This window comes from Vipera berus, assembly GCF_964194415.1.
Source record: "Vipera berus genome assembly, chromosome: Z".
Classification (NCBI taxonomy): Eukaryota; Metazoa; Chordata; class Lepidosauria; order Squamata; family Viperidae; genus Vipera; species Vipera berus.
This window is the reverse complement of record NC_138205.1, coordinates 24,818,686-24,843,154: the sequence shown is the minus strand read 5'-3', so window position 1 is coordinate 24,843,154 and position 24,469 is coordinate 24,818,686. Positions and strand designations below refer to the sequence as shown.

Genomic DNA, 24,469 nt, shown 5'->3' with positions numbered 1-24,469 from the left:
AGTCACCTGATCAAAAAATGAAATAAGATTGTTTTGGCATGATCTGTTTTTAACTGACCCATGCTGGCTTATAGTTATAACTTTGTTTCTAGATCTTTTTTTAATTATCTTTTCCAGTATCTTCTCAGGTATTGAAGTTAGGCTGATTGGTTTGTGGTTTGTCTGACCTCCTGAATGAAGCCTAAAATCTTCACTGCAAAAGGTGAAACTTTTAATATGTTTTGATGGATGTCCTGCTATCAAGATCTGTACCACTGAAGGATATTTCAAAATAGCTGATTTCAAAATAAAACTCAGTTTTCTATTCTTTTTTTCTAGAAACATAATGTGCCATGTTGCAAATCAAGGATAATCAGTCCAGTATATCTGGCTTTATGCTCTTTGACTTCTCAGAAGTAGGAGAACTACAGATGCTTTATTTTGGTGTTTTCGCTGAATTGTATTTTGACTCAGCCTTCCATCCTTCCGAGGTAGGTAAAATGAGGACCCAGATTGTTGGGGGCAATTAAGCTGATTTTGTAATAATGCCGCTTGGGGTGTGTGTGAAAGCCCTAATAAGCAGGCATATACATAGAATGAAGGCTACTTCTAAGTTTGTAAGCCGCCCTGAGTCTTCGGAGAAGGGCGGGATATAAATGGAATTAAAATAAAATAAAATAAATAAATAAATAAATAAACCATCACCACTAGTCAATTGCAAGAGACAACCTTTACTTGGAATAGCTTACATCATGTGACAATATCTGTAACACCATCAAACATCCACAGGTCCTTGAGAAGGACTTGGTAAGTAGGTAAAAATGTCAAATCCAATCTGAATATCTGGATAACTGAACAATGAACGTAACAAACAATCAGTTTAAACAAAATCTTACCATTTGACAGTCTGAAACAAAATATAAATTCCAGGTTTTACTAACACCCTGTCACCAATAACCAAAGGAAAAGGTAAGATTTCAAGAGGTTCCAGAAGCCAACAGGGTCAAGATAATCTAAAATTCAAGAAGAATATTGCTCCACAGCATGGGCACCATAACAAAAATAGAAACTTTTCTGGGTTCCACTAAGTGATATTATTTCACATAAGTCTTGTCATGCCCACCCTGCCAGATGTTGTGGGACAGGCAGAAGCTCTCAAAGATAAATTCTCCTGAATTTACCTGACTCTGTCACATGCATAGTTTGAAAGTGAAAACCAGAACCTTAAAATCTACTTGAAAGTTTTCTGAAGTTAGTGCAGTTGATGCAGTAATTGTATTACTGGCCCAATTGCATTTTCTTAATAGTTTCAAGGGCAGCCTTTAATATTTCAACTAAGAAATTATTAAGACATGAGTACTTGTGAGTAATGCCTTCTGACCTAGGAAAGGATGCAAATAACATATAACATGAATTTGTGAAAAGGCTCACCTAGCCACAGCTTGTATTTGTTTATTGAACAGGAGGTGTGAGTTGAGGAAGAATCCTAAATTGTGCACACATCTGTTGGTAGGGAAGTTAAAAACTGGAAGATTTCTAGAACTCACAGCCACTCAGTCTTGCTACAGTTCTCCAGTCCTTTTTTTTTATTCTATTCATACTGTTCAGCTTGAATGGTTCAGGGCAAAAATTCAGAAATAATGGAACATTATCAGCATGTAGATGATACCTAATTGTATGCTAATAAATCGTATGCTATTCACATTAGGAAGATGAAGATGTTAAATAGGAATGGGGTGGAAGCCTCACTATGGCCCCCTCCAAAGCAGATATTTAGGCTAATCTGCTATATCGACAATGAGTAGCACTGGCTTCTGAGAAAGAGAATGACTGTAAAACTGTGTATTTCACTCCCAACTTCCTAAGCTTAGCCAGAAGGATATCATGATTTATGGTACTGAAGGCCACCTAAAAATCTCTAAAGAGTAGAAATGTTGTAAGATAGATAGGAAGTAACTCTCTGAAGTTGTAATTGGTAAAGTTTAGATGAATATAATGTATCTAAGAAAAAGATTAACACTTCATTTTATTTTTATGCAGTCATATTTTCTGCTATATATCTTCTGTTGTTATTACTAAAATAGTTTTTCATATCTAGCTCTTAATTCTGTGGGGTTTTTTTTGGGGGGGAGGCTATACTTGCTGTTTTTTCCTTTTATAGCAGGGGTGTCAAACTCAATTTCATTGAGGGCCGCATCAGCATTGCGGTTGCCCTCAGGGGGCTGGGTGGGTATGGCCAGGGTGGGCGTGGCCTACTGGGTGGGTGTGGCTAGAGTACATATGGCCTACTGGGTGGGCATGGCCAGCTTTACATCGTTCATATCAAGGGTGCCTATCTTTATCTTTATCTTTATTAGACATATGTTCTTAATTTTTGTAATTGTTGTATTGTTATTTTAAAAACCTTGTGAACCACCCTGAGTCCTACGGGAGAAGGGTGGTATATAAGTCTAATAAAGATAAAGATATCAAGGGTGCCTATGGGGGCCTGAGCAGGAGTGGGACAGATCTGAGGGTCTCTGGCAGAAGGAGGGTCTCTGGGCCAGGGCCAAGGCAGTGGGGGCCATTCCCTCACTGTTTCTAGGATGGCTTCGTGGGCCACATGAAACCACTTAGTGGGCCGGATCCGGCCCCCGGGCCTTGTGTTTGACATGTCTGTTTTATAGGAACAACTATTCTACCTTGCTCTCTGTAATTTATCTTTGTAGGCTATTTCTCTCCTTAATCCCATTAAATGATAGTTCTGCTTTATTGTACTATTCAGCCCCCAATTATCCCCTCTTGAAACTGTCTAGCTTTCCCTTTCTATTTTACCTCTTCTTTTTCTCAGGACAAACTGATATTTCAAAATAGAAAGGGGTTGAGCAGGGGGAAAAGAAGAGCAACTTATTAGCAAATTTGAACATCACTTGCTCTGTTAATGTTCTTTTGCTAGTGTTGCTCCTTCTTCTTGTGTTTATTTGTTTTCAGGACTTTCCTCCTAACAAATGGATAATCATTCTAGTTAGTACACTAGGAAAGACCTCTTTCCTTTCCTATTAAACTGTGTCTTTTTAAAGCCTCCTCAAGAAAGCATATGCATCATTCAGAAGCTGTTTTAAGGCAACCAGGATCCACCCAGATGTGCTTACATGAGTTGTGAGACAACATGCTTAAAAACCTGTGCTGTCCAAGGCTTTTTGTTGTTGTCGTTGTCCTAGAATGCACTGGAACAGAGTTCTGACACCTTTTTTCGATGGATTTTCCAGAGTTAAGTTCTTTTTCTATAGTTTCCCTTCCTATCCTGGTTTGTTTTTGAAAATGCCCTGCTGGTGGTACGGTGTGAGCGGGGTCGCCTCTGGTGCTGTCTGCCTCATCTCAGAGGAGCCATGAGGCACCAGAGCACCACATCCAGAGCATGGCTTGATTGGCTGGGTTAGACCACATGGTGTGGAAGCCGATGGTGACGGTGGGAGACACATAAATATGGAGGCCATCTTTCATAAGAGGGTGAGTGAGCCTTTTGCCTTCCCTTACAGAAGGTGGGGTGTGAGGTTAAAAAGAGGTAAAGCAAGAGGAAAGAAAGGCGGCTGGCATGGAAGCTTGCCCGACAGCGAAACTTTGCTATTTCAGTTCCTTGGGTAGTTCAAAGGCTAGGATGTCTACAAAAATCTCTTTTTAGTCTTTTATACTTTATATTCAAACTGCAGAGGGGAAGAATAAATATAAAGCCAATGTCTTGTGATTTGGAGGTATTATTATTATTAATATATATATATATATATATATTAATTAAGTATTGGTCAAATGTAACGGTATGAGGTTTAATCAGATGTATTTATTAAATTGGGTTTAACTTAAAGGTAAATTAAAAGTAATCTGTTCACTGACAAAGTTTCAACTTTAATTTGTTTGAAGTCAATATCCATATTAAACTTCAAATGTAAATTTTTCCACCTTGTTTTACAACTTCTTAAAAATAATTCAATCTTTTACAAGCAACCAAATTTTGTTTTATTGGGCCAATTTCATTCCACATAGAAAGCTGGCATTTCCACTCATTAAACTAAATGGGTATGGCAGTGGTAAAGGTCCCAAAAGATTAATAAAATGCCTTCTTGTAATTTAAACCCACACAATGCATGGTAATATTAATAGTATTAACTTACCTTGAACAAAATCCTAGTCTTTTAGATACACTAAAAATTGAAGGTTTTTTTTCCCAACTACAAAGGTAAACCTTGTAGGGGTAGGCAAGGCGGGTTGTATGATGTATGTGAGTGTTGTTGTTAGTTGCGAAGTCGTGTCCGACCCATCGCGACCCTATGGACAATGTTCCTCCAGGCTTTCCTGTCCTCTACCATCTTCTGGAGTCCATTTAAGCTCACGCCTACTGCTTCAGTGACTCCATCCAGCCACCTCATTCTCTGTCGTCCCCTTCTTCTATTGCCCTCAATCTTTCCCAGCATTAGGCTCTTCTCCAGTGAGTCTTTCCTTCTCATTAGGTGGCCAAAATATTTGAGTTTTAGCTTCAGGATCTGGCCTTCTAAAGAGCAGTCAGGGTTGATCTCCTCTAGGACTGACCGGTTTGATCGCCTTGCAGTCCAAGGGACTCGCAGGAGTCTTCTCCAGCACCATAGTTCAAAGGCTTCAATTCTTTGGCGCTCAGCCTTTCTTATGGTCCAGCTTTCACTGCCATACATTGCAACTGGGAAGACCATAGCCTTGACTATACGCACTTTTGTTGGCAGGGTGATGTCTCTGCTTTTTAGTGTGCTGTCTAGATTTGCCATGGCTTTCCTCCCGAGGAGCAAGCGTCTTTTAATTTCTTGACTACAGTCCCCATCTGCAGTGATCTTGGAGCCCAGGAAAATAAAATCTGTCACTACCTCCATTTCTTCCCCATCTATTTGCCAGGAATTGAGAGGGCTGGATGCCATGATCTTGGGTTTCTTAATGTTTAGTTTCAACCCAACTTTTGCACTCTCCTTCTTCACTCGCAACAAGAGACTCTTCAGTTCCTCTTCACTTTCTGCCATTAGAGTGGTATCATCTGCATATCTTAGGTTGTTGATATTTTTTCCAGCAATCTTAATTCCAACTTTTGACTCCTCTAGCCCTGCCTTTCTCATGATGTGCTCTGCATATAAGTTAAATAGGCAAGGCGACAGTATACAGCCTTGCTGGACACCTTTCCCAATTTGGAACCAATCAGTGGTTCCGTGTCCAGTTCTCACTGTTGCTTCTTGGCCCGCATATAGGTTTCACAAGAGACAAATAAGATGTTCTGGTACTCCCATCTCTTTAAGAACTTGCCACAGTTTGTTATGATCCACACAATCAAAGGCTTTAGCATAGTCAATGAAGCAGAAGTAGATGTTTTTCTGGAACTCTCTAGCTTTCTCCATGATCCAGCGTATGTTGGCTATTTGATCTCTAGTTCCTCTGCCTCTTTGAAATCCTGCCTGTACTTCTGGTAGTTCTCGATCCACATACTGCTGGAGTCTAGCTTGTAGGATTTTAAGCATAACTTTACTAGCATGAGAAATGAGTGCAATGGTGCGATAGTTTGAACATTCTTTGGCACTGTCTTTCTTTGGAATTGGAATGTAAACTGATCTTTTCCTATCCTGGGGCCACTGTTGAGTTTTCCAAATTTGCTGACAAATTGAGTGTAGCACTTTTACTGCATCGTCTTTTAAGATTTTGAATAGCTCAGCTGGAATACTGTCACCTCCACTAGCTTTGTTGTTGCTCAGCTTTTCTAAGGCCCACTTCACTTCACATTCTAGGATGTCTGGCTCGAGGTCAGTGACCACCTCATTGTGATTATCAGGGACATTAAGCTCATTCTTGTATAGTTCTTCTGTGTAATTTTGCCATCTCTTCTTAATCTCTTCTGCCTCTGTTAGGTCCCTGCCATTTTGGTCCTTTATCATGCCCATTTTTGCATTGAACGTTCCCTTCATCTCTCCAATTTTCTTGAAAAGATCTCTGGTCCTCCCTATTCTATTGTTTTCTTCTATTTCTTTGCACTGTTCATTTAAGAAGGCATTCTTATCTCTTCTAGCTATTCTCTGGAATTCTGCATTCAATTGGGCGTATCTTTCTTTTTCTCCCTTGCCTTTTGCTTCCCTCCTTTCCTCAGCTATTTGCAAAGCTTCCTCAGACAGCCATTTTGCTTTCTTGCATTTCTTTTTCTTTGGGATGGTTTTGGTTGCTACCTCTTGTACAATGTTGTGAACCTCTGTCCATAGTTCTTCAGGCACCCTGTCTATCAGATCTAATTCCTTAAATCTATTTGTCACCTCTACTGTATATTCAACGGGGATATGATTTAATTCATACCTGACTGGTATGTGAGTACCAGCACCTTTTTATTATTATTAGTTTTACAAAAAAAAACACTGCTGCTGTCAGAAAGTGACAAAAATAATTAAGAAAATTAATCATGCTTAAATGACCACATTAATGTTCCGAAAAATGTTAATTTACTTTTTATACTATTCAAAACAATACAGTACTCTGATTGTCAGTCCACAACTGTCCAGCCACTATCTTATTACAGTTGTGCAAACTTTTACTCTAAAAACTGGCTTATAGAAATTTAAGATCTAAGAAGTTTACATAAGACACATTAGCCTTGGTGGAGCAGTGGGCTAATGCCTCCTTAAGTAATACCAGCTGCCTGCAATTAGTGCAGGTTCGCATCCCACCAGGCTCAAGGTTGACTCAGCCTTCCATCCTTCCGAGGTAGGTAAAATGAGGACCCAGATTGTTGGGGGCAATAAGCTGACTTTGTAAAAATGCCGCTTGGGGGGGGGGCGAAAGCCCTAATAAGCAAGCATATACATAGAATGAAGGCTATTGCTAAGCACATTGATTTGTGCTTAGATTGTAAGCCGCCCTGAGTCTTCGGAGAAGGGCGGGATATCAATGGGATTAAAAAATATATATTTTGTAACATTTGTATATTTTTGATGATGAAATAAAAATGGAAGTGCTCAGCCCCAGTCAAACAAAATATATTTGAAGAAGAATGTGAGAAAGAATTGAAGAAAAGAATGTCTTGCCAACCATTATTAAGGATGAATCTATTAAGCTTTGAGACTGGGAAGTTCTAAAATGGATATGCTGAAAAGTCTTGCAAAATCATTTGTTTATCTGATGTAAATATCAGGGCTTTGAAAGTAAAGTACTGTGTACATTGACTGGTCAGATTTCCATTTTTCTGTAAGGTAAAGGTCAATAAATGTAACAACATAAATTCATCATCTCAATTTGCAGTAGTATCTCTAACACAACTGTATCTCAAACACTACCAAAGCAGTCAGCATTGCAACCTGAATATGTTCACTTCTGAAGAACAAGATGGCATTAGGGTGTTAGCCTAGAAACCAGGAGATTGTGACTTCAAGTTTCATTTTAGGAATGAAAGCCAGCTGGGTGATTTTGGACCAGTCACACTATCTCAGCTCAACCCATCTCACGGAGTTGTGGTTGGGAAAACTGGAGGAGGATGAAAATATTATGCTTTTATGAGTTACTTATAAAGTAAGATAGATAGATAGATAGATAGATAGATAGATAGATAGATAGATAGATAGATAGATAGATAGATAGATAGATAGATAGATAGATAGATAGATAGATAGATAGATAGATAGATAGGCAGGCAGGCAGGCAGGCAGGCAGCCAGGCAGGCAGGCAATAGCTGTGATTTGTTTCTTATCATTTTCACATCTCACAGAATATATCTCCTAATTACAAAGGGAAAAACAAAATTAAGACCAAATAGGTTTTCTTTTCCCTGTATGATTCTTTGGCACTGAATCTTGGGGATAAATTATTTGAAACAATTAAACTAAACCCTTGTTGGATAAATAAGCTCTCCAAGGGCAGCAAAGAGATGTTAAATATGCCTCCCTCTTTGGTCAAAATCTCTTCCTTTGACAAATTTTAAAAACATCAGGCATGAGTGAGGAAAATTTAATGCTAGGGGCTAAATTTGCATTCAGAGGCCAAAAAACATATATGAAGGCAAATATATGTAAGCCACCAGTAAAGCTAAGTATTTAGCAAATAATAAAGTTGTTTTTTGCTTCCTCAGGAAGCTGATATGAATATCACTTGTCTAAATGCAAATTGAGAAAGTTTTGTTACATCACTTGCACCTCCACACTTGTATGGCATATGGATGTGCATATGCATGCATACAAAATTTTAAAATCAATTTAGAGAGCAAAGGGAAAACAGAAAATCAAAAGGGGATTCAACCATAATAAATACTCACTTTTTTCTGTGGCAATCTATTTTACAGCAGCCTTTCTGGTAAGAATAGTCAATAGAAGAAATGTAGAATACTCTCGGGTTTTTTAGTGTTTTACAGGTGCACGCGCGTACACACACACACACACACACACACACACAAATGTTCATTCTAATGGCACAGACAGATGAATAAAGTTTGATTGTATTCCTTTTTTTTGAAGTATGCTTTTTAAACTAAATCCAGTTCTTATGTTTCCTCTCACAGAGTAGAATACCTGTTTAAAAAGTTATACAGATTCAGAGTTGCAATTAATTGCACAAATATTTCATTTATATTATATTTACACTGAAGAAAGAAAGAAAGAAAGAAAGAAAGAAAGAAAGAAAGAAAGAAAGAAAGAAAGAAAGAAAGAAAGAAAGAAAGAAAGATTCTATTGACAAATTTGCATTAAGGTAAGTACTGAAGGAAAATTGCATTTCAGTTGATATACTTTCTTTTCTTTTTTTAAAGCAAGTTCTTTAGCTTTGTCACAAGTATGAACAAAGTCAATTTATTTTCCTAGCTTCAGTTTCAAATAAACATCAAAACACAATGGCAATGTCAGATGTATTATTTCTAATATTTTTATAACAAACTTTCTGACACAAGAGGGACAACTAGAGGTTGATTTGATCAGATATTATTAACATATTATTGTCAGGATGGTGGGCTCCTATAAATTAATGTATTAATCAAACACACAATTATGAACATTTCAATCCTCAAATATTTGGAAAAAATGTCTTGTAACTGTCATCATTTAAAAGCAAAAGTCCAATCAACCCATTCAGAATTATGTACTGGAAATAAAATTGAGTGAAAAACACATGAAATGGGAGTAGGCACACTTATAGGAAATTCACTATTTCTCCTCTTCAGCTTTAAATTAAATTAATCCATATCCATGTCATTTCACAAATTCTATAGATCTAAAAATTCTTGTTCCATATATCTAGCTGCTTAAATTTATGTTTAATATTATTTCAATCACATTTAAAAATACATTCATCTCTAAGAGCTATCTAAACCACATTGTAGAAATTAAGAGATATCAGTAATTGACAGCATAACCTAAGGAGATAAGATCAAATATTTGGAAAACTTTCTTTTACTGAAGTAATGATGTAAAAATATTGGATTTAAACCCTAATTTACATACTCATGAATTAATGTGGAATGGGAAGCAATATTAGGATTCAAATGAAAGGTGCTATGTTAGGCACAGTCATAAACATTAGCCTGATGGAATGTAGGTAAAATATTATATAGAAATGATGAGATTCTTATCCTAGTTCTATTACAAAAAGCAGTGTTAATATACAGGCTACTCAATCAGCTCTTGTTTATCCCAATTAAATTAATTATCTGACATAAAATGGATGGCATTTAAAATAGCTTGTACCTCTGTATTTTTCCAGGTAAATCGTGTGCTGTAGTATAAAACATGGATAACCAATCAACAATCTCTGATTTTCTGCTCTTTGGCTTCTCAGAAATACGAGAAATACAGATATTATACTTCTTAGCTTTCTTGGTGTTATATTTAGCAATTTTAACAGGGAACCTCATCATCATCTTTGCAATCATTTTCAACCATCACCTGCATACTCCCATGTACCTCTTCCTGTTGAGCTTGGCCATACAAGACCTTATGAGTGCTTCAGTCACTGTCCCTAAATCCATGACCAATATTCTCATGAACACAAGACACATTTCTTATCTGGGATGTGTTTGTCAACTTTTCTTTTTTGTTCTCTCTATGGGATCTGATTTTTGGATACTCCCAGTCATGGCATATGATCGCTATGTTGCTATTTGCAATCCATTACACTATGGAAGAATAATGAACAAACAAGTCTGCATTTACATGATTCTTGCTGTATGGATTAGTGGTCTTCTTAGTGCGTTGTTGCATACTATTTTTATCTTTGGAGTCCCTTTGTGTTCCAACATAATCAAACAATTCTTCTGTGAAATCCCACAGCTACTTAAACTTACCTGTAATGGTTTAAATCAAAATGAAATCAAACTAATTGTAATAATTTGTGTCATAGGCATAGGCTGTTTTTTCTTTATCATTATAACTTATGTGTTAATTTTTAATGCTGTGTTGAAAATTCATTCTTTGGAAGGAAGAAAAAAAGCTGTTTCTACTTGCTTGCCTCATATTATTGTTGTTTCAATTTTCTTATTTTGTGTATTTGTTGCTCATCTGAGGCCTCCCTCTGGTTCACCAGATTTAATCACAACTGTATTATATTCCATTGCTCCACCTCTTTTGAATCCTATAATTTATAGTTTAAGAAACAAGGACATTAACATTGCCTTGTTAAAGCTATTAAATTTGTCACAATTATCCAAGAAAATATCTTTGACTTTTCATTTGTAGGCATCAAAATACTGGATGAAAAACATTATAAATTCTAGTTATGATAATACTGGACTATATTCTTCATTAGTGGGATAATTTAAGTGTAAATTGATATTTAAGGAAATGTAGCAAAAAGGAGGGGAAGGAAAAACTGGTTATGCAAGTGGTTTTCATCTAATTAATCTCTGTTAATTTTAATGGAATGTTAATAAAGTTATTGTAATGTATTGGGCTTGCTTTGTTAAGGGAACACCACGTGGTAATTGATGGAAGGCTGTTTGAGCAGGGAAGCTGGCTAACGGCTCCCAGCTCCTCAGACAACCCATCTCCAGCGCCGCTATGGGTTGCCTCTAGGGCAGCAATAGGTTGCTTCAAACCTATTGGCCACCGCCTAGAGGCCAGGGTATAAATTGCTGCATCTGCAGCCCTGTTCCTTAGTTCAGATCCTGCAAGCAATAAACCATGATCTTTGCTGAACTCACTCGCCTCGTCTTCAATCCTGCGCAACAAACTCAGTACACAACACTGGCGACGAAGGTGGGATCCTGCTTCTCCTTCGAAGCTGAAAGTCACTAGGGGAGAGGCAGCACACGCCTAGCGGGAAAAGCAATTCCCCCCTATGGTCGGCTAGCTTACCCATGCTAGCGACCACGTGCTCAGAGGACCAGTCCCTGGGCAACAGAAGAGCAGGATTCGAAGATGCTGAGAACCAGCCGCAAAGACCAGAATGCCCAAGGTTGGAAAGCTGAGAGAATTCAACATCAAACAGCCAGAAGAGTGGCCTTTGTACCTGTCCCAGGTTGAGAACTACCTTCAAGCGAACCAGGTTGCCAAGGACGGACTGAAGGCTGCCATGCTACTTTGTGTGTGTGGCTCAGCAATGTTCGATTTAGCCGAGAACCTGTTCATGCCAACGCTGTTAGTCCGTATCCTTTGCGGATTTGAAAAAGAAGCTCGGAGAACATTTCCAGCCAGTGATCGCTTGGCGCTATGCCTTTGAGCAAAGAATAAAGAAAGAGGGAGAAACCACATCTGAGTACATCACAGCCTTGAGGCAGGCTGCATGCCTGTGCTAGTTCTCCGATGTCGAGGAGAGACTATGAGAATGGCTTGTCTGTGGCCTCCATAACTGAGAGCTACAGCAGAAGCTTTTTGCCAGAGAGGTCCTATCATTTTTGGAGGCACAGAAGGAAGTCATGGTGGACAAAGGTGCCGGCGGAGCCATACAAGCTATTCAGCTTGCCAAAACTGCACAATGCAAAGAAGCCATCCACCACGAGGATGCCGAACACACAGAAGGCCCCAAAGAAGACACAGAAGTCGACAAGTTACACAGACAACCCAACCAACAGCGTCACAGCAACAAGCAACAAGAGACTACTTACAAGGCAGATCCCTTTTGTAGATGTCCAGGTTGTGGCGGCTGCCACCAATGCTTGGACTGTAGGTTCCGGACTGCTACATGCCAGGCCTGTGGGAAGACCAGCCACATCGCGTCTGTCTGCAGAGGTTGCCAGAGGGACTGGCCTGCGAATCGCCAGTCGGAAGATCTGACCAGGAGAGGTACTGGGGCCCCAGGGCCGTACAGCATGGGGTTTTGCTCCAGTCGCAGAAGCGTTTGCCATACTGGGGCCCGCCGCCTGATTAAGCCCAAGTATAGACTTCAGGTGGAGCTGCAAGGGGTTGCCTGTAAGATGGAGCTGGACACAGGCTCCACCGTTTCTATTATTTCCCTTGAAACATTTAATTTCGTTTGTAGTCACAGTAAGAGATGGGCCAAGCTGAGGCCTTCTGACATCATACTAACTGATTTCTAGAATGCCAGAGTCGCAGTCAAGGGTGAAGCCACTCTAGCCATTAAATTTAAGGGGTTTTCAGGGCACCTGGATGTTGTTGTAGTAGGAGGCCAGAGAACGAGCCTAATTAGGCTCGATTGGTTTGATGCGCTAGGCATCAAGGTAACCGGAATCAACCGGACACAAGTCGCAAGTCTAGAGACAGTATGCAAGGGATTTGCAGATGTATTTGATTCAGCTCTGGTAACACGCCAATAGCATTCAAACTAGACCAGAATGTAGCGCCAGTCAGGATTAAGCCTCATAGGGTCCCATTTGCCCTCAAGCACAAAATAGACACTGAATTAGATAAACTTGTTGAACAGGGCATTTTGCAATCAGTAGACGGTGGGGAATGGGAAACTCCAATTATAACACCACAAAAAGCCAATGGGGAACTCAGAATCTGTGCAGATTATAAATGCACAATTAACCAGGCCCTCAAACAACACTCATACCCAGTTCCAGTAGTAAGCCACTTCCTGGAAGCCTTGCAGGGTGGCACCATTTTTGTGAAATTAGATTTGGTTCAGGCCTATCGGCAAATGCCTGTTGATGAGGCCATGGCAACAGCACAGACAATTGTAACATACAGGGGGTTGTTTAAAGTAAAGCACCTGCAATTTGGGGTCAGTGTAGCCCCAGGAATTTTTCAGGGCATCATGGAACGTACACTCAAGGGCATTCTGGGGGTTTACCCCTATTTTGATGAATTGCTTATTGCCAGAGAATCCACTGAGGTGCTAGCAAGGAGGCTCAGAGCTGTCCTGCAAAGGTTGCAAGAAGCAGGCCTCAAACTTTTAAAAAAATAAGTGCAGTATTGGGGTCCCTTCAACTGAATTCTTGGGGTTTTGCATTGATGCTGATGGCATTCACCCTGCTGAGTCTAAAGTAAAAGCCATTCAGATGGCACCTAGCCCTAAAACTAAAGAAGAGCTGCAGGCATTCCTGGGCCTCCTCAATTTTTACCACATGTTCCTTCCTAACAAGGCTGCAGTGGCGGAGCCACTTCACAGACTCTTACATAAAAATGCTTCATGGAAGTGGAATAGCATTCACGAAAAGAGTTTTCAGGAATTGAAGGCACTTCTATCGGTCAGTTCCACCATCACTCATTTCAAGGAGTCTAAACCAGTTTGCTTAGCGTGTGACACGTCCCCATATGGGGTGGGTGCAGTCTTAAGTCACTTAGAGAAAGATGGAACTCAAGTTCCAATTGCTTTTTATTCAAGGACACTGTCCTCTGCTGAGTGTAATTACGCTCAAATTGACAAGGAGGTATTGGCCATTGTAGCTGGAGTTAAAAAATTCCATGACTACTTATACGGCAAGGACTTCATGGTCTTCACAGACTATAAACAGCTTTTGGGTTATTCACTACAGACAGACAGACTCCCGACATATTATCCCCTAGGATGCTGAGATGGTCCATTTTTTTATCAGCTTATACATTTAAGCTGATTCACAAACCCGGCAAGGATATGGGCCATGCAGATGGCCTGAGCAGGCTTCCACTGCCACAAATTGAACCAGATCCAGCCCCAGTGGCCTGCGTTTTGTCCATTCAGGACTTGCCAGAGTTTCCCCTCCATGCAGGGGACATAGCCGCAGAAACAGCAGCAGACAAGACACTAAGTAGAGTGCTTTCATGGGTACACACAGGGTGGCTAGATAAAAGCCCAGGCCCTGAGTTTCAGAGCTAGTTTACAAGAAGACATGAGCTATCAGCTCACAAGAGTTGTATTATTTGGGGGAACAGGGTCATAGTTCCTACCTCACTAAGAGACAGGGTTTTGCAATCACTTCATGAAGGCCATCCAGGTATTGTTCACATGAAAGCATTGGCTAGAAGCTATTTATGGTGGCCAGGATTAGGTAAAGCCATTGAGGCCCAGGTGCATGGATGTTATACATGCCAGCAATCAAGGCCTGAAATGCCACATGCTCCAGTTCACAGGTGGGAGGAGACTCACACTCCCTGGTCTAGGATTCACAGAGACTTCGCTGGGCCCTCTCAGGCAGCTCTTTCTTCTAGTGGTCGACAGCCACTCTAAATGGCTAGAAGTTATACCAATTGAAAAGATGACCAATGCTAGGATCATCCAGGTGCTTAGGAAACTCTTTGCCACACACGGGCTGCCGGACGTCGTAGTGTCCAATAACGGGACCCAATTTACTGTGGCAGAATTTCGGGCGTTCCTGAGAGCAAAGCTCATTAGGAATGCGACGTCAGCCCCATTTCACCCATCTACTAATGGTCAAGCCAAATGCATGGTGCACACCGCAAAAGAGTCGCTGAGGCGTATAGTGACTGGGGACTGGCACCACAGACTGGCTGATTTTTTGCTTTGCCAATATTCCACGTCATACATGGCTACTGGGGAAAGCCCAGCAGTGCTGCGCTAGGGGAGGTGACTGATCACGAAACTGGACAGGTTGCACCCAGACCAGGTAGCAGCAGAAGCCTCTTGCCCCAAACCCCCGAGGGCTCTGCAAGTGGGCGACGGGGTGTGGGCCAGAAACTATGGGCATGGGAACTTGTGTGTGCCAGGAAAAATCACTAAAACATCAGGCCCTCTCTCATACAAAGTGGGTCTAGAGGGCGGGCGAGTTGTCCGTCGCCATATCAATCAGCTTAGGAAGCGTTTTCCAGAACAGCCACAAAGCGAGGACTTCATCATAAGTCCTTACCAAGGGCTTCAAACCGGCAGCCAGGCCCATCCATGCATAGATTCTGAAGGCTCAAACAGCCAAAGCAATGGGGATTGGCTGTAGGGGAGGAAAGCCCAGAAGTGCAACATGGGTCTCCTGACAGAGAAAGCCAACCTGAGTTCTACAGCTGCTGTGCTAACTCTGCTGAACAAACTGACTCGGGGGTGGGCCAACCTGAAAAGGCCAGCCAGAGATCACTGAACCATCCTGATTCACTTGAACTGAGGGACACTGGTCTACCCAGCCCAGTGGGCAAGCTGGTAGGCCAGTAAGTGCCTGGGTCCCCCAGGTGTTCCACAAGGGCTCGCAAACCTCCTGCTTATCTGCAAGATTTTGTCCTGAAATAATAATGCTATAATGTTGTAAGTACCTTATGGAGCTGCTAGCTAGGAAACACCTGTATTAGCTAAGAGGAAACCTGTTTTCTCACACCATTGTCATACTTTTTGTAAAATTGTATTGGTGTAATTACTTTATGTTGTTGCTATAATATTTGTTCATTCTATGGGGGAGGGGTGTAATGTATTGGGCTTGCTTTGTTAATGGAACACCACGTGGTAATTGCTGGAAGGCTGTTTGAGCAGGGAAGCTGACTAACAGCTCCCAGCTCCTCAGACAACCTGTCTCCAGTGCTGCTATTGGTTGCCTCTAGGGTAGCAATAGGTTGCTTCAAACCTATTGGCCACCGCCTAGAGGCCATGGTATAAATTGCTGCATCTATATATGTAGTGGCTGGGCACAGACCAGGTTAAGCTCTGTCATAACCAATAAAGGATGTGTTGCTCTATGAACAACTGTCTGTATTAATTCCTGCTCACCCAAGCCCACGACATAATAGTGGCGATGAAGGTGGGATCCTGCTTCACTGCCTGAAAGAGCTTAAGTCAGCAAGGGGTCAGCAAGAAGAGGCATTCCCCCCCATCTCCAGGTTGGCTAGTAATACTACACTGGCAGCCACATGCTCAGTGAAAGCATTCCTGAGGCTTCAAAGCAGGATCCATGAGCATAAGAATCAAGGAAGATGCCGAAGGTCGGAAAACTCAGAGAGTTTGACATCAAGCATCCAGAAGATTGGCCATCTTACCTCTCGCAGGTAGAAAACTATCTACGTGCTAACCAGATTGCAGAGGAAGGCCTAAAAGCTGCCATGTTGCTGTGTGTTTGCAGACCAGCAACGTTTGACCAAGCTGAGAATCTCTTTATACCAACGCCCATCGAAGCCGTATCATTTGCAGATCTCTTTTTTTTTATTGAAAAGTTTTACAATACATTTTATTTTTAACAAAACAAAACCCCTCCCAACCCCCTCCCCTCCCACCCCCATCCCACTCACCAACCCTCCCCAGCCCCTCCCTCCCTTCCCCTTCCCCCCTCCCCAACTTCCCAGAGCTAAGTACAGGGTATAAGAATACAAACAATTATAATCTACCTTATGCAAACAATCATAAACTATCAAAACTATTGCACTTTAACTCATATAAATTAACTCCAAACAGTATAAATATCACATCAATAATTAAATGCTGGATAATACTTTTTAGTCCCATATTTACTCCATAGTATCTCTCTGTTGCAGATAGTCTTTCAGGTACACTAAAGTCTTTGCCATATCCTCCAAATTGAAAACTTTACAGTCCATTCTTCTATAATCGGTAGTTCTTCCTTTTTACTAAAAGTCTTACTGCCGTAGTTAAATTCAACATCCACTTGATATCCACAAAAATAGTGTCAATAAAAATACCCAATAAAAACAATTACAGACAAAACAAATTTACATCAATCATTAAAAAAAACAATTTTCTATTCTATCCAGCTGGGCTTTAAATTTCCATACTAAAACCAAATTTATGAAATCTTTCCTTCTCTTAATATATTATACAGCTTCAAGTACCATACATTACTTTCCAAACTTAAATTTTTTATATATGTAATCACATCATTTTTATATTTTCTATTACGTGTTTCATTATTGCCCATAAAAGTAGCTTACAAGTTAGCTTTCATCTATAGTTTTTCCCAAACTTGCAACAGAGCATGTCACAAAGTATATACCTTAAACACATTATCCACCTTCTTATCACACAATAGATATACATACCAACCAAATAGCAAATCATAACCTTCAAAATTTCAGTAAGCACTACTACAATTCTTCCCAATTAAGTTTTCATAATTATCTTAAAATTAAAACAACATAAAATATTACAAAACATAATTATTTTATATGACTCTACATTTGAGGGTGAAAAATATATCATTTGCAGATCTCAAAAGGAAGCTGACAGGACATTTTCAGACGAAAATGTCAGAGATGGCATGGCATTTTAAGTTTGATCAGAGAGTACAGCTACCCGGGGAGACAGCATCAGAATTTATTGTGGGCCTAAGGCAGGCCCTTCATGGATTACTGCCTCCCCTTCATGGATTACTGCCTTGTCGTGGCGAAGGGGCTTGCGTAATTCAACGAAGCTATGAGCTATGCCGTGCAGGGCCACCCAAGACGGACAGGTCATAGCCGAGAGTTCTGACAAAACGTGATCCACTGGAGAAGGAAATGGCAACCCACTCCAGTATCTTTGCCATGAAAACCCTATGGACAGTACCAAAAGGCAAAACGATATGACGCTGGAAGATGAGCCCCTCAGGTCGGAAGGCGTCCAATATGCTACTGGGGAAGAGCAGAGGGCTAGTACTAGTAACGCCAGAAAGAATGAAGCGACTGGGCCAAAGCCGAAAGGACGCTCAGCTGTGGATGTGTCTGGTGGTGAAAGGAAAGTCCGATGCTGTAAAGATTTTTTCTCCATAGGAACCTGGAATGTAAGATCCATGAATCAAGGAAAGCTGGACGTGGTCAAACAAGAGATGACAAGACTGAACATCGACATCTTAGGTATCAGCGAACTAAAATGGACAGGAATGGGTGAATTTAATTCAGATGACCATCAGGTATACTACTGCGGGCAAGAATCCCTCAGAAGAAATGGAGTAGCCTTCATAGTCAATAAAAGAGTAGGAAAAGCAATACTGGGATACAATCCTCAAAATGACAGAATGATCTCAGTTCGAATCCAAGACAAACCATTCAATATCACAGTAGTCCAAGTCTATGCCCCAACCACCAGTGCTGAAGAGGATGAAATTGACCGGTTCTATGAAGCCCTACAGCACCTTATAGAACTAACACCAAAAAATGATGTCCTCATCATCATGGGGGATTGGAATGCTAAAGTAGGAAGCCAAAAGATAACCGGAATAACAGGCAAGTTTGGCCTTGGAGTACAAAATGAAGCAGGGCACAGGCTGATAGAATTTTGTCAAGAGAATACGATGGTCATAGCAAACACTCTTTTCCAACAACCCAAGAGACGGCTCTACACATGGACATCACCAGACGGTCATCACAGAAATCAGATTGACTATATGCTCTGCAGCCAAAGATGGAGAAGCTCTATACAGTCAGTAAAAACAAGACCAGGAGCTGACTGTGGCTCAGACCATGAGCTTCTCCTTGCAAAGTTTAAGCTTAAACTGAAGAAAGTAGGGAAAAGCACTAGGCCACTCAGGTATGAATTAAATCATATCCCTGTTGAATATACAGTAGAGGTGACAAATAGATTTAAGGAATTAGATCTGATAGACAGAGTGCCTGAAGAACTATGGACAGAGGTTCGCGACATTGTACAACAGGTAGCAACCAAAACCATCCCAAACAAAAAGAAATGCAAGAAAGCAAAATGGCTGTCTGAGGAAGCTTTGCAAATAGCTAAGGAAAGGAGGGAAGCGAAAGGCAAGGGAGAAAAACATAAATATGCCCAATTGAATGCAGAATTCCAGAGAATAGCTAGAAGAGATAAGAATGCCTTCTTAAATGAACAGTGCAAAGAAATAGAAGAAAACAATAGAATAGGGAGGACCAGAGATCTTTTCAAGAAAATTGGAGAGATGAAGGGAACGTTTAATGCAAAAATGGGCATGATAAAGGACCAAAATGGCAGGGGCCTAACAGAGGCAGAAGAGATTAAGAAGAGGTGGCAAAATTACACAGAAGAACTATACAAGAATGAGCTTAATGTCCCTGATAATCACAATGAGGCGGTCACTGACCTCGAGCCAGACATCCTAGAATGTGAAGTGAAGTGGGCCTTAGAAAAGCTGAGCAACAACAAAGCTAGTGGAGGTGACAGTATTCCAGCTGAGCTATTCAAAATCTTAAAAGACAGTGCAGTAAAAGTGCTACACTCAATTTGCCAGCAAATTTGGAAAACTCAACAGTGGCCACAGGATTGGAAAAGATCAGTTTACATTCCAATTCCAAAGAAAGGCAGTGCCAAAGAATGTTCAAACTATCGCACCATTGCACTCATTTCTCATGCTAGTAAAGTCATGCTTAAAATCCTACAAGCTAGACTTCAGCAGTATGTGGATCGAGAACTACCAGAAGTACAGGCAGGATTTCGAAGAGGCAGAGGAACTAGAGATCAAATTGCCAACATACGCTGGATCATGGAGAAAGCTAGGGAGTTCCAGAAAAACATCTACTTCTGCTTCATTGACTATGCTAAAGCCTTTGATTGTGTGGATCATAACAAACTGTGGCAAGTTCTTAAAGAGATGGGAGTACCAGACCATCTTATTTGTCTCTTGAGAAACCTATATGCGGGTCAAGAAGCAACAGTGAGAACTGGACATGGAACCACTGATTGGTTCAAAATTGGGAAAGGAGTCCGGCAAGGCTGTATACTGTCGCCCTGCCTATTTAACTTATATGCAGAGCACATCATGAGAAAGGCAGGGCTAGATGAATCAAAAGTTGGAATTAAGATTGCCGGAAGAAATATCAACAACCTAAGATACGCAGATGATACCACTCTAATGGCAGAAAGTGAAGAAGAACTAAAGAGCCTCTTGTTGCGGGTGAAGAAGGAGAGTGCAAAACTTGGGTTGAAACTTAACATTAAGAAAACCAAGATCATGGCATCTGGCCCTCTCAATTCCTGGCAAATAGATGGGGAAGAAATGGAGGTAGTGACAGATTTTATTTTCCTGGGCTCCAAGATCACTGCAGATGGGGACTGTAGCCAAGAAATTAAAAGACGCTTGCTCCTGGGGAGGAAAGCCATGGCAAATCTAGACAGCACACTAAAAAGCAGAGACATCACCCTGACAACAAAAGTGCGTATAGTCAAGGCTATGGTCTTCCCAGTTGCAATGTATGGCAGTGAAAGCTGGACCATAAGAAAGGCTGAGCGCCAAAGAATTGAGGCCTTTGAACTATGGTGCTGGAGAAGACTCCTGCGAGTCCCTTGGACTGCAAGGCGATCAAACCGGTCAGTCCTAGAGGAGATCAATCCTGACTGCTCTTTAGAAGGCCAGATCCTGAAGCTAAAACTCAAATACTTTGGCCACCTAATGAGAAGGAAGGACTCACTGGAGAAAAGCCTAATGCTGGGAAAGATCGAGGGCAATAGAAGAAGGGGACGACAGAGAATGAGGTGGCTGGATGGAGTCACTGAAGCAGTAGGCGTGAGCTTAAATGGACTCCAGAAGATGGTAGAGGACAGAAAGGCCTGGAGGAATGTTGTCCATAGGGTCGCGATGGGTCGGACACGACTTCGCAGCTAACAACAACAAAGGCAGGCCACACGCCTTTGCAAGTTTTTGAACTTAGAGGAATGCCTGAGAGACTGGCTTGTCTGCGGTCTCAGAGACAGAACATTAAAACAAAGATTGTTCGCGAGACCCAACCTCGCTTTCTCAGAAGCTCAGGACGAGATCATGGCCAACAAAGCCACAGGAGGAGCTGTGCAGACCATACAGCCAACAAAAACCCTGAGGGTTGAAGATTCAATTCATTCAGAGGTTGCCAAACACGCTGAAGAATTGTCAGGAAATGACGAACCTGAAGTCAACAAGCTCCAACAACAACTGAGTGTGCAAAACAGTAGAAGCCAGCAAAAAGAGAACAATTACAAGGCAGTTCTCTTACCTAGATGTAAGGGGTGCGGAGGCAGCCATCTTCATGCCAGTTGCAGATTCCGCTCAGCCATGTGTAGAGCGTGTGGAAGGACTGGCCATATTGCCATGGTCTGCAGAGGTTGCCAGAGAGACAAGCCACCAAAGCACCAGTCGGAAGAACCGACTAGGAGAGGTACTAGGGCCCAGGGTCCATTGAGTGTGGGATTTCTCAATAGTCAGAGAAGCATTTGCCACACTGGGGCTTATCACTCACTCAAGCCCAAATTCAAGCTCGCAGTAGAGCTACAAGGAGTTCCTTGTAAAATGGAGTTGGGCTACGGCTCGGCTGTATCAATCATCTCGCAAGACACATTCAACTATGTTTGCAGGTGCAGCAACAAATGGGTTAAACTAAGGCCCTCTGATATTGTTTTAACTGACTTCCAGAACACTAATGTTAAGGTTATGGGGAAAGCCTCTGTACTGGTAAAATTTAAAGGGTTTTTGGGGCACATGGATGTCATAGTAGTAAAGGGACAAAGAACGAGTCTTATAGGACTTGATTGGTTTGATGCCCTGGGCATTCAAATTATAGGCATTAACTGAACTCAGACACCAGACCTCATGTCCGTTTGCGAGGAGTTTGCGGATGTGTTTGAGTCAAATTTGGGAACTTATAAAGGGCTGCCAATTTCGTTCAAATTAAATCCCTTAGTTGTACCCATCAAAATTAAACCTAGGAGGGTTCTGTTTGCCTTGAAGCACAAAATTGATTCAGAAATCGATAAACTAGTGGAACAAGGCATTTTAGAGCCTGTAGATGGAGGGGAGTGGGAAACTCCTATCGTCACCCCTTTGAAGCCTAACAGGGAGGTTCATATATGTGCAGACTATAAATGTACATTGAATAAGGCTCTTAGTCAACATGCTTACCCAGTTCCTGTAGTCAGCCATATTTTGGCTTCGTTGCAAGGGGGAACTATTTTTGCTAAGCTCGATTTAGTGCAAGCATATCAGCAATTGCTGGTTGATGAGGCCACAGTCGCAGCCCAAACAATCGTAACTCACAGGGGAGCATTCAAAGTCAAGCATTTACAGTTTGGAGTCAGTGTGGCACCAGGTATTTTCCAAAGGGTTATGGAACGCATACTTAAAGGTATTCAGGGAGTCTGTCCCCTATTTTGATGATGTTCTCATTGCTGGAGAATCCGCTGAAGTGTTGGCCAACAGGCTTAGGCCTGTTTTGCAGAGGCTTTGAGTTGTTGTTGTTGTTAGTTGCGAAGTCTTGTCCGACCCATTGCGACCCTATGGACAATGTTCGTCCAGGCCTTCCTGTCCTCTACTATCTTCTGGAGTCCATTTAAGCTGACGCCTACTGCTTCAGTGACTCCATCCAGCCACCTCATTCTCTGTCGTCCCCTTCTTCTCTTGCCCTCAATCTTTCCCAGCATTAGGCTCTTCTCCAGTGAGTCCTTCTTTCTCATTAGGTGGCCAAAGTATTTGAGTTTTAGCTTCAGGATCTGGCCTTCTAAAGAGCAGTCAGGGTTGATCTCCTCTAGGACTGACCGGTTTGATCGCCTTGCAGTCCAAGGGACTCGCAGGAGTCTTCTCCAGCACAATAGTTCAAAGGCTTCAATTCTTTGGTGCTCAGCCTTTCTTATGGTCCAGCTTTCACTGCCATACATTGCAACTGGGAAGACCATAGCCTTGACTATACGCACTTTTGTTGACAGGGTGATGTCTCTGCTTTTTAGTGTGCTGTCTAGATTTGCCATGGCTTTCCTCCCAAGGAGCAAGTGTCTTTTAATTTCTTGGCTACAGGTCCCCATCTGCAGTGATCTTGGAGCCCAGGAAAATAAAATCTGTCACTACCTCCATTTCTTCCCCATCTATTTGCCAGGAATTGAGAGGGCCGGATGCCATGATCTTGGTTTTCTTAATGTTTAGTTTCAACCCAACTTTTGCACTCTCCTTCTTCACTCACAACAAGAGACTCTTCAGTTCCTCTTCACTTTCTGCCATTAGAGTGGTATCATCTGCGTATCTTAGGTTGTTGATATTTCTTCCAGCAATCTTAATTCCAACTTTTGATTCATCTAGCCTTGCCTTTCTCATGATGTGTTCTGCATATAAGTTAAATAGGCAAGGCGACAGTATACAGCCTTGCCGGACTCCTTTCCCAATTTTGAACCAATCAGTAGTTCTGTGTCCAGTTCTCACTGTTGCTTCTTGGCCCGTATATAGGTTTCTCAAGAGACAAATATGCCCATCTCTTTAAGGACTTGCCACAGTTTGTTATGATCCACACAATCAAAGGCTTTAGCATAGTCAATGAAGCAGAAGTAGATGTTTTTCTGGAACTCTCTAGCTTTCTCCATGATCCAGCGTATGTTAGCAATTTGATCTCTAGTTCCTCTGCCTCTTCGAAATCCTGCCTGTACTTCTGGTAGTTCTCGATCCACATACTGCTGGAGTCTAGCTTGTAGAATTTTAAGCATAACTTTACTAGCATGAGAAATGAGTGTAATGGTGCGATAGTTTGAACATTCTTTGGCACTGCCTTTCTTTGGAATTGGAATGTAAACTGATCTTTTCCAATCCTGTGGCCACTGTTGAGTTTTCCAAATTTGCTGACAAATTGAGTGTAGCACTTTTACTGCATCGTCTTTTAAGATTTTGAATAGCTCAGCTGGAATACTGTCACCTCCACTAGCTTTGTTGTTGCTCAGCTTTCCTAAGGCCCACTTCACTTCACATTCTAGGATGTCTGGCTCGAGGTCAGTGACCACCTCATTGTGATTATCAGGGACTTTAAGCTCATTCTTGTATAGTTCTTCTGTGTAATTTTACCACCTCTTCTTAATCTCTTCTGCCTCTGTTAGGTCCCTGCCATTTTGGTCCTTTATCATGCTCATTTTTGCATGAAACATTCCTTTCATCTCTCCAATTTTCTTGAAAAGATCTCTGGTCCTCCCTATTCTATTGTTTTCTTCTATTTCTTTGCATTGTTCATTTAAGAAGGCATTCTTATCTCTTCTAGCTATTCTTTGGAATTCTGCATTTAATTCTGCTTCGAGTAGCGAGCCTGAAATTAAAGAAAAATAAATGTAGTATTGGCTCTCATCCACAGAGTTTTTGGGGTTCTGTATAGATGCTAATAAGGGACGCGGTGGCTCAATGGGTTAAGACGCTGAGCTTGTCGATCAGAAGGTCGGCAGTTTGGCGGGTCGAATCCCGAGTGCCGTGTAACAGAGTGAGCGCCTGTTACTCGTCCCAGCTTCTGCCCACCTAGCAGTTCGAAAGCACGTAAAAATGCAAGTAGAAAAA

General features: G+C 41.5%; 1 protein-coding gene across 1 annotated transcript; it reads left to right on the top strand.

Annotated features, from left to right (window-relative positions):
- Positions 1-332: 332 nt before the first annotated feature.
- On the top strand, positions 333-10,658 carry LOC308678736 (olfactory receptor 14J1-like; the record flags this gene model as incomplete). Its single annotated transcript, XM_081345968.1, has 2 exons — positions 333-423; positions 9,796-10,658. 2 exons carry the CDS (start codon positions 333-335, stop codon positions 10,656-10,658), a joined length of 954 nt encoding a protein of 317 aa, XP_081202094.1.
- Between the last annotated feature and the right edge of the window lie 13,811 nt (positions 10,659-24,469).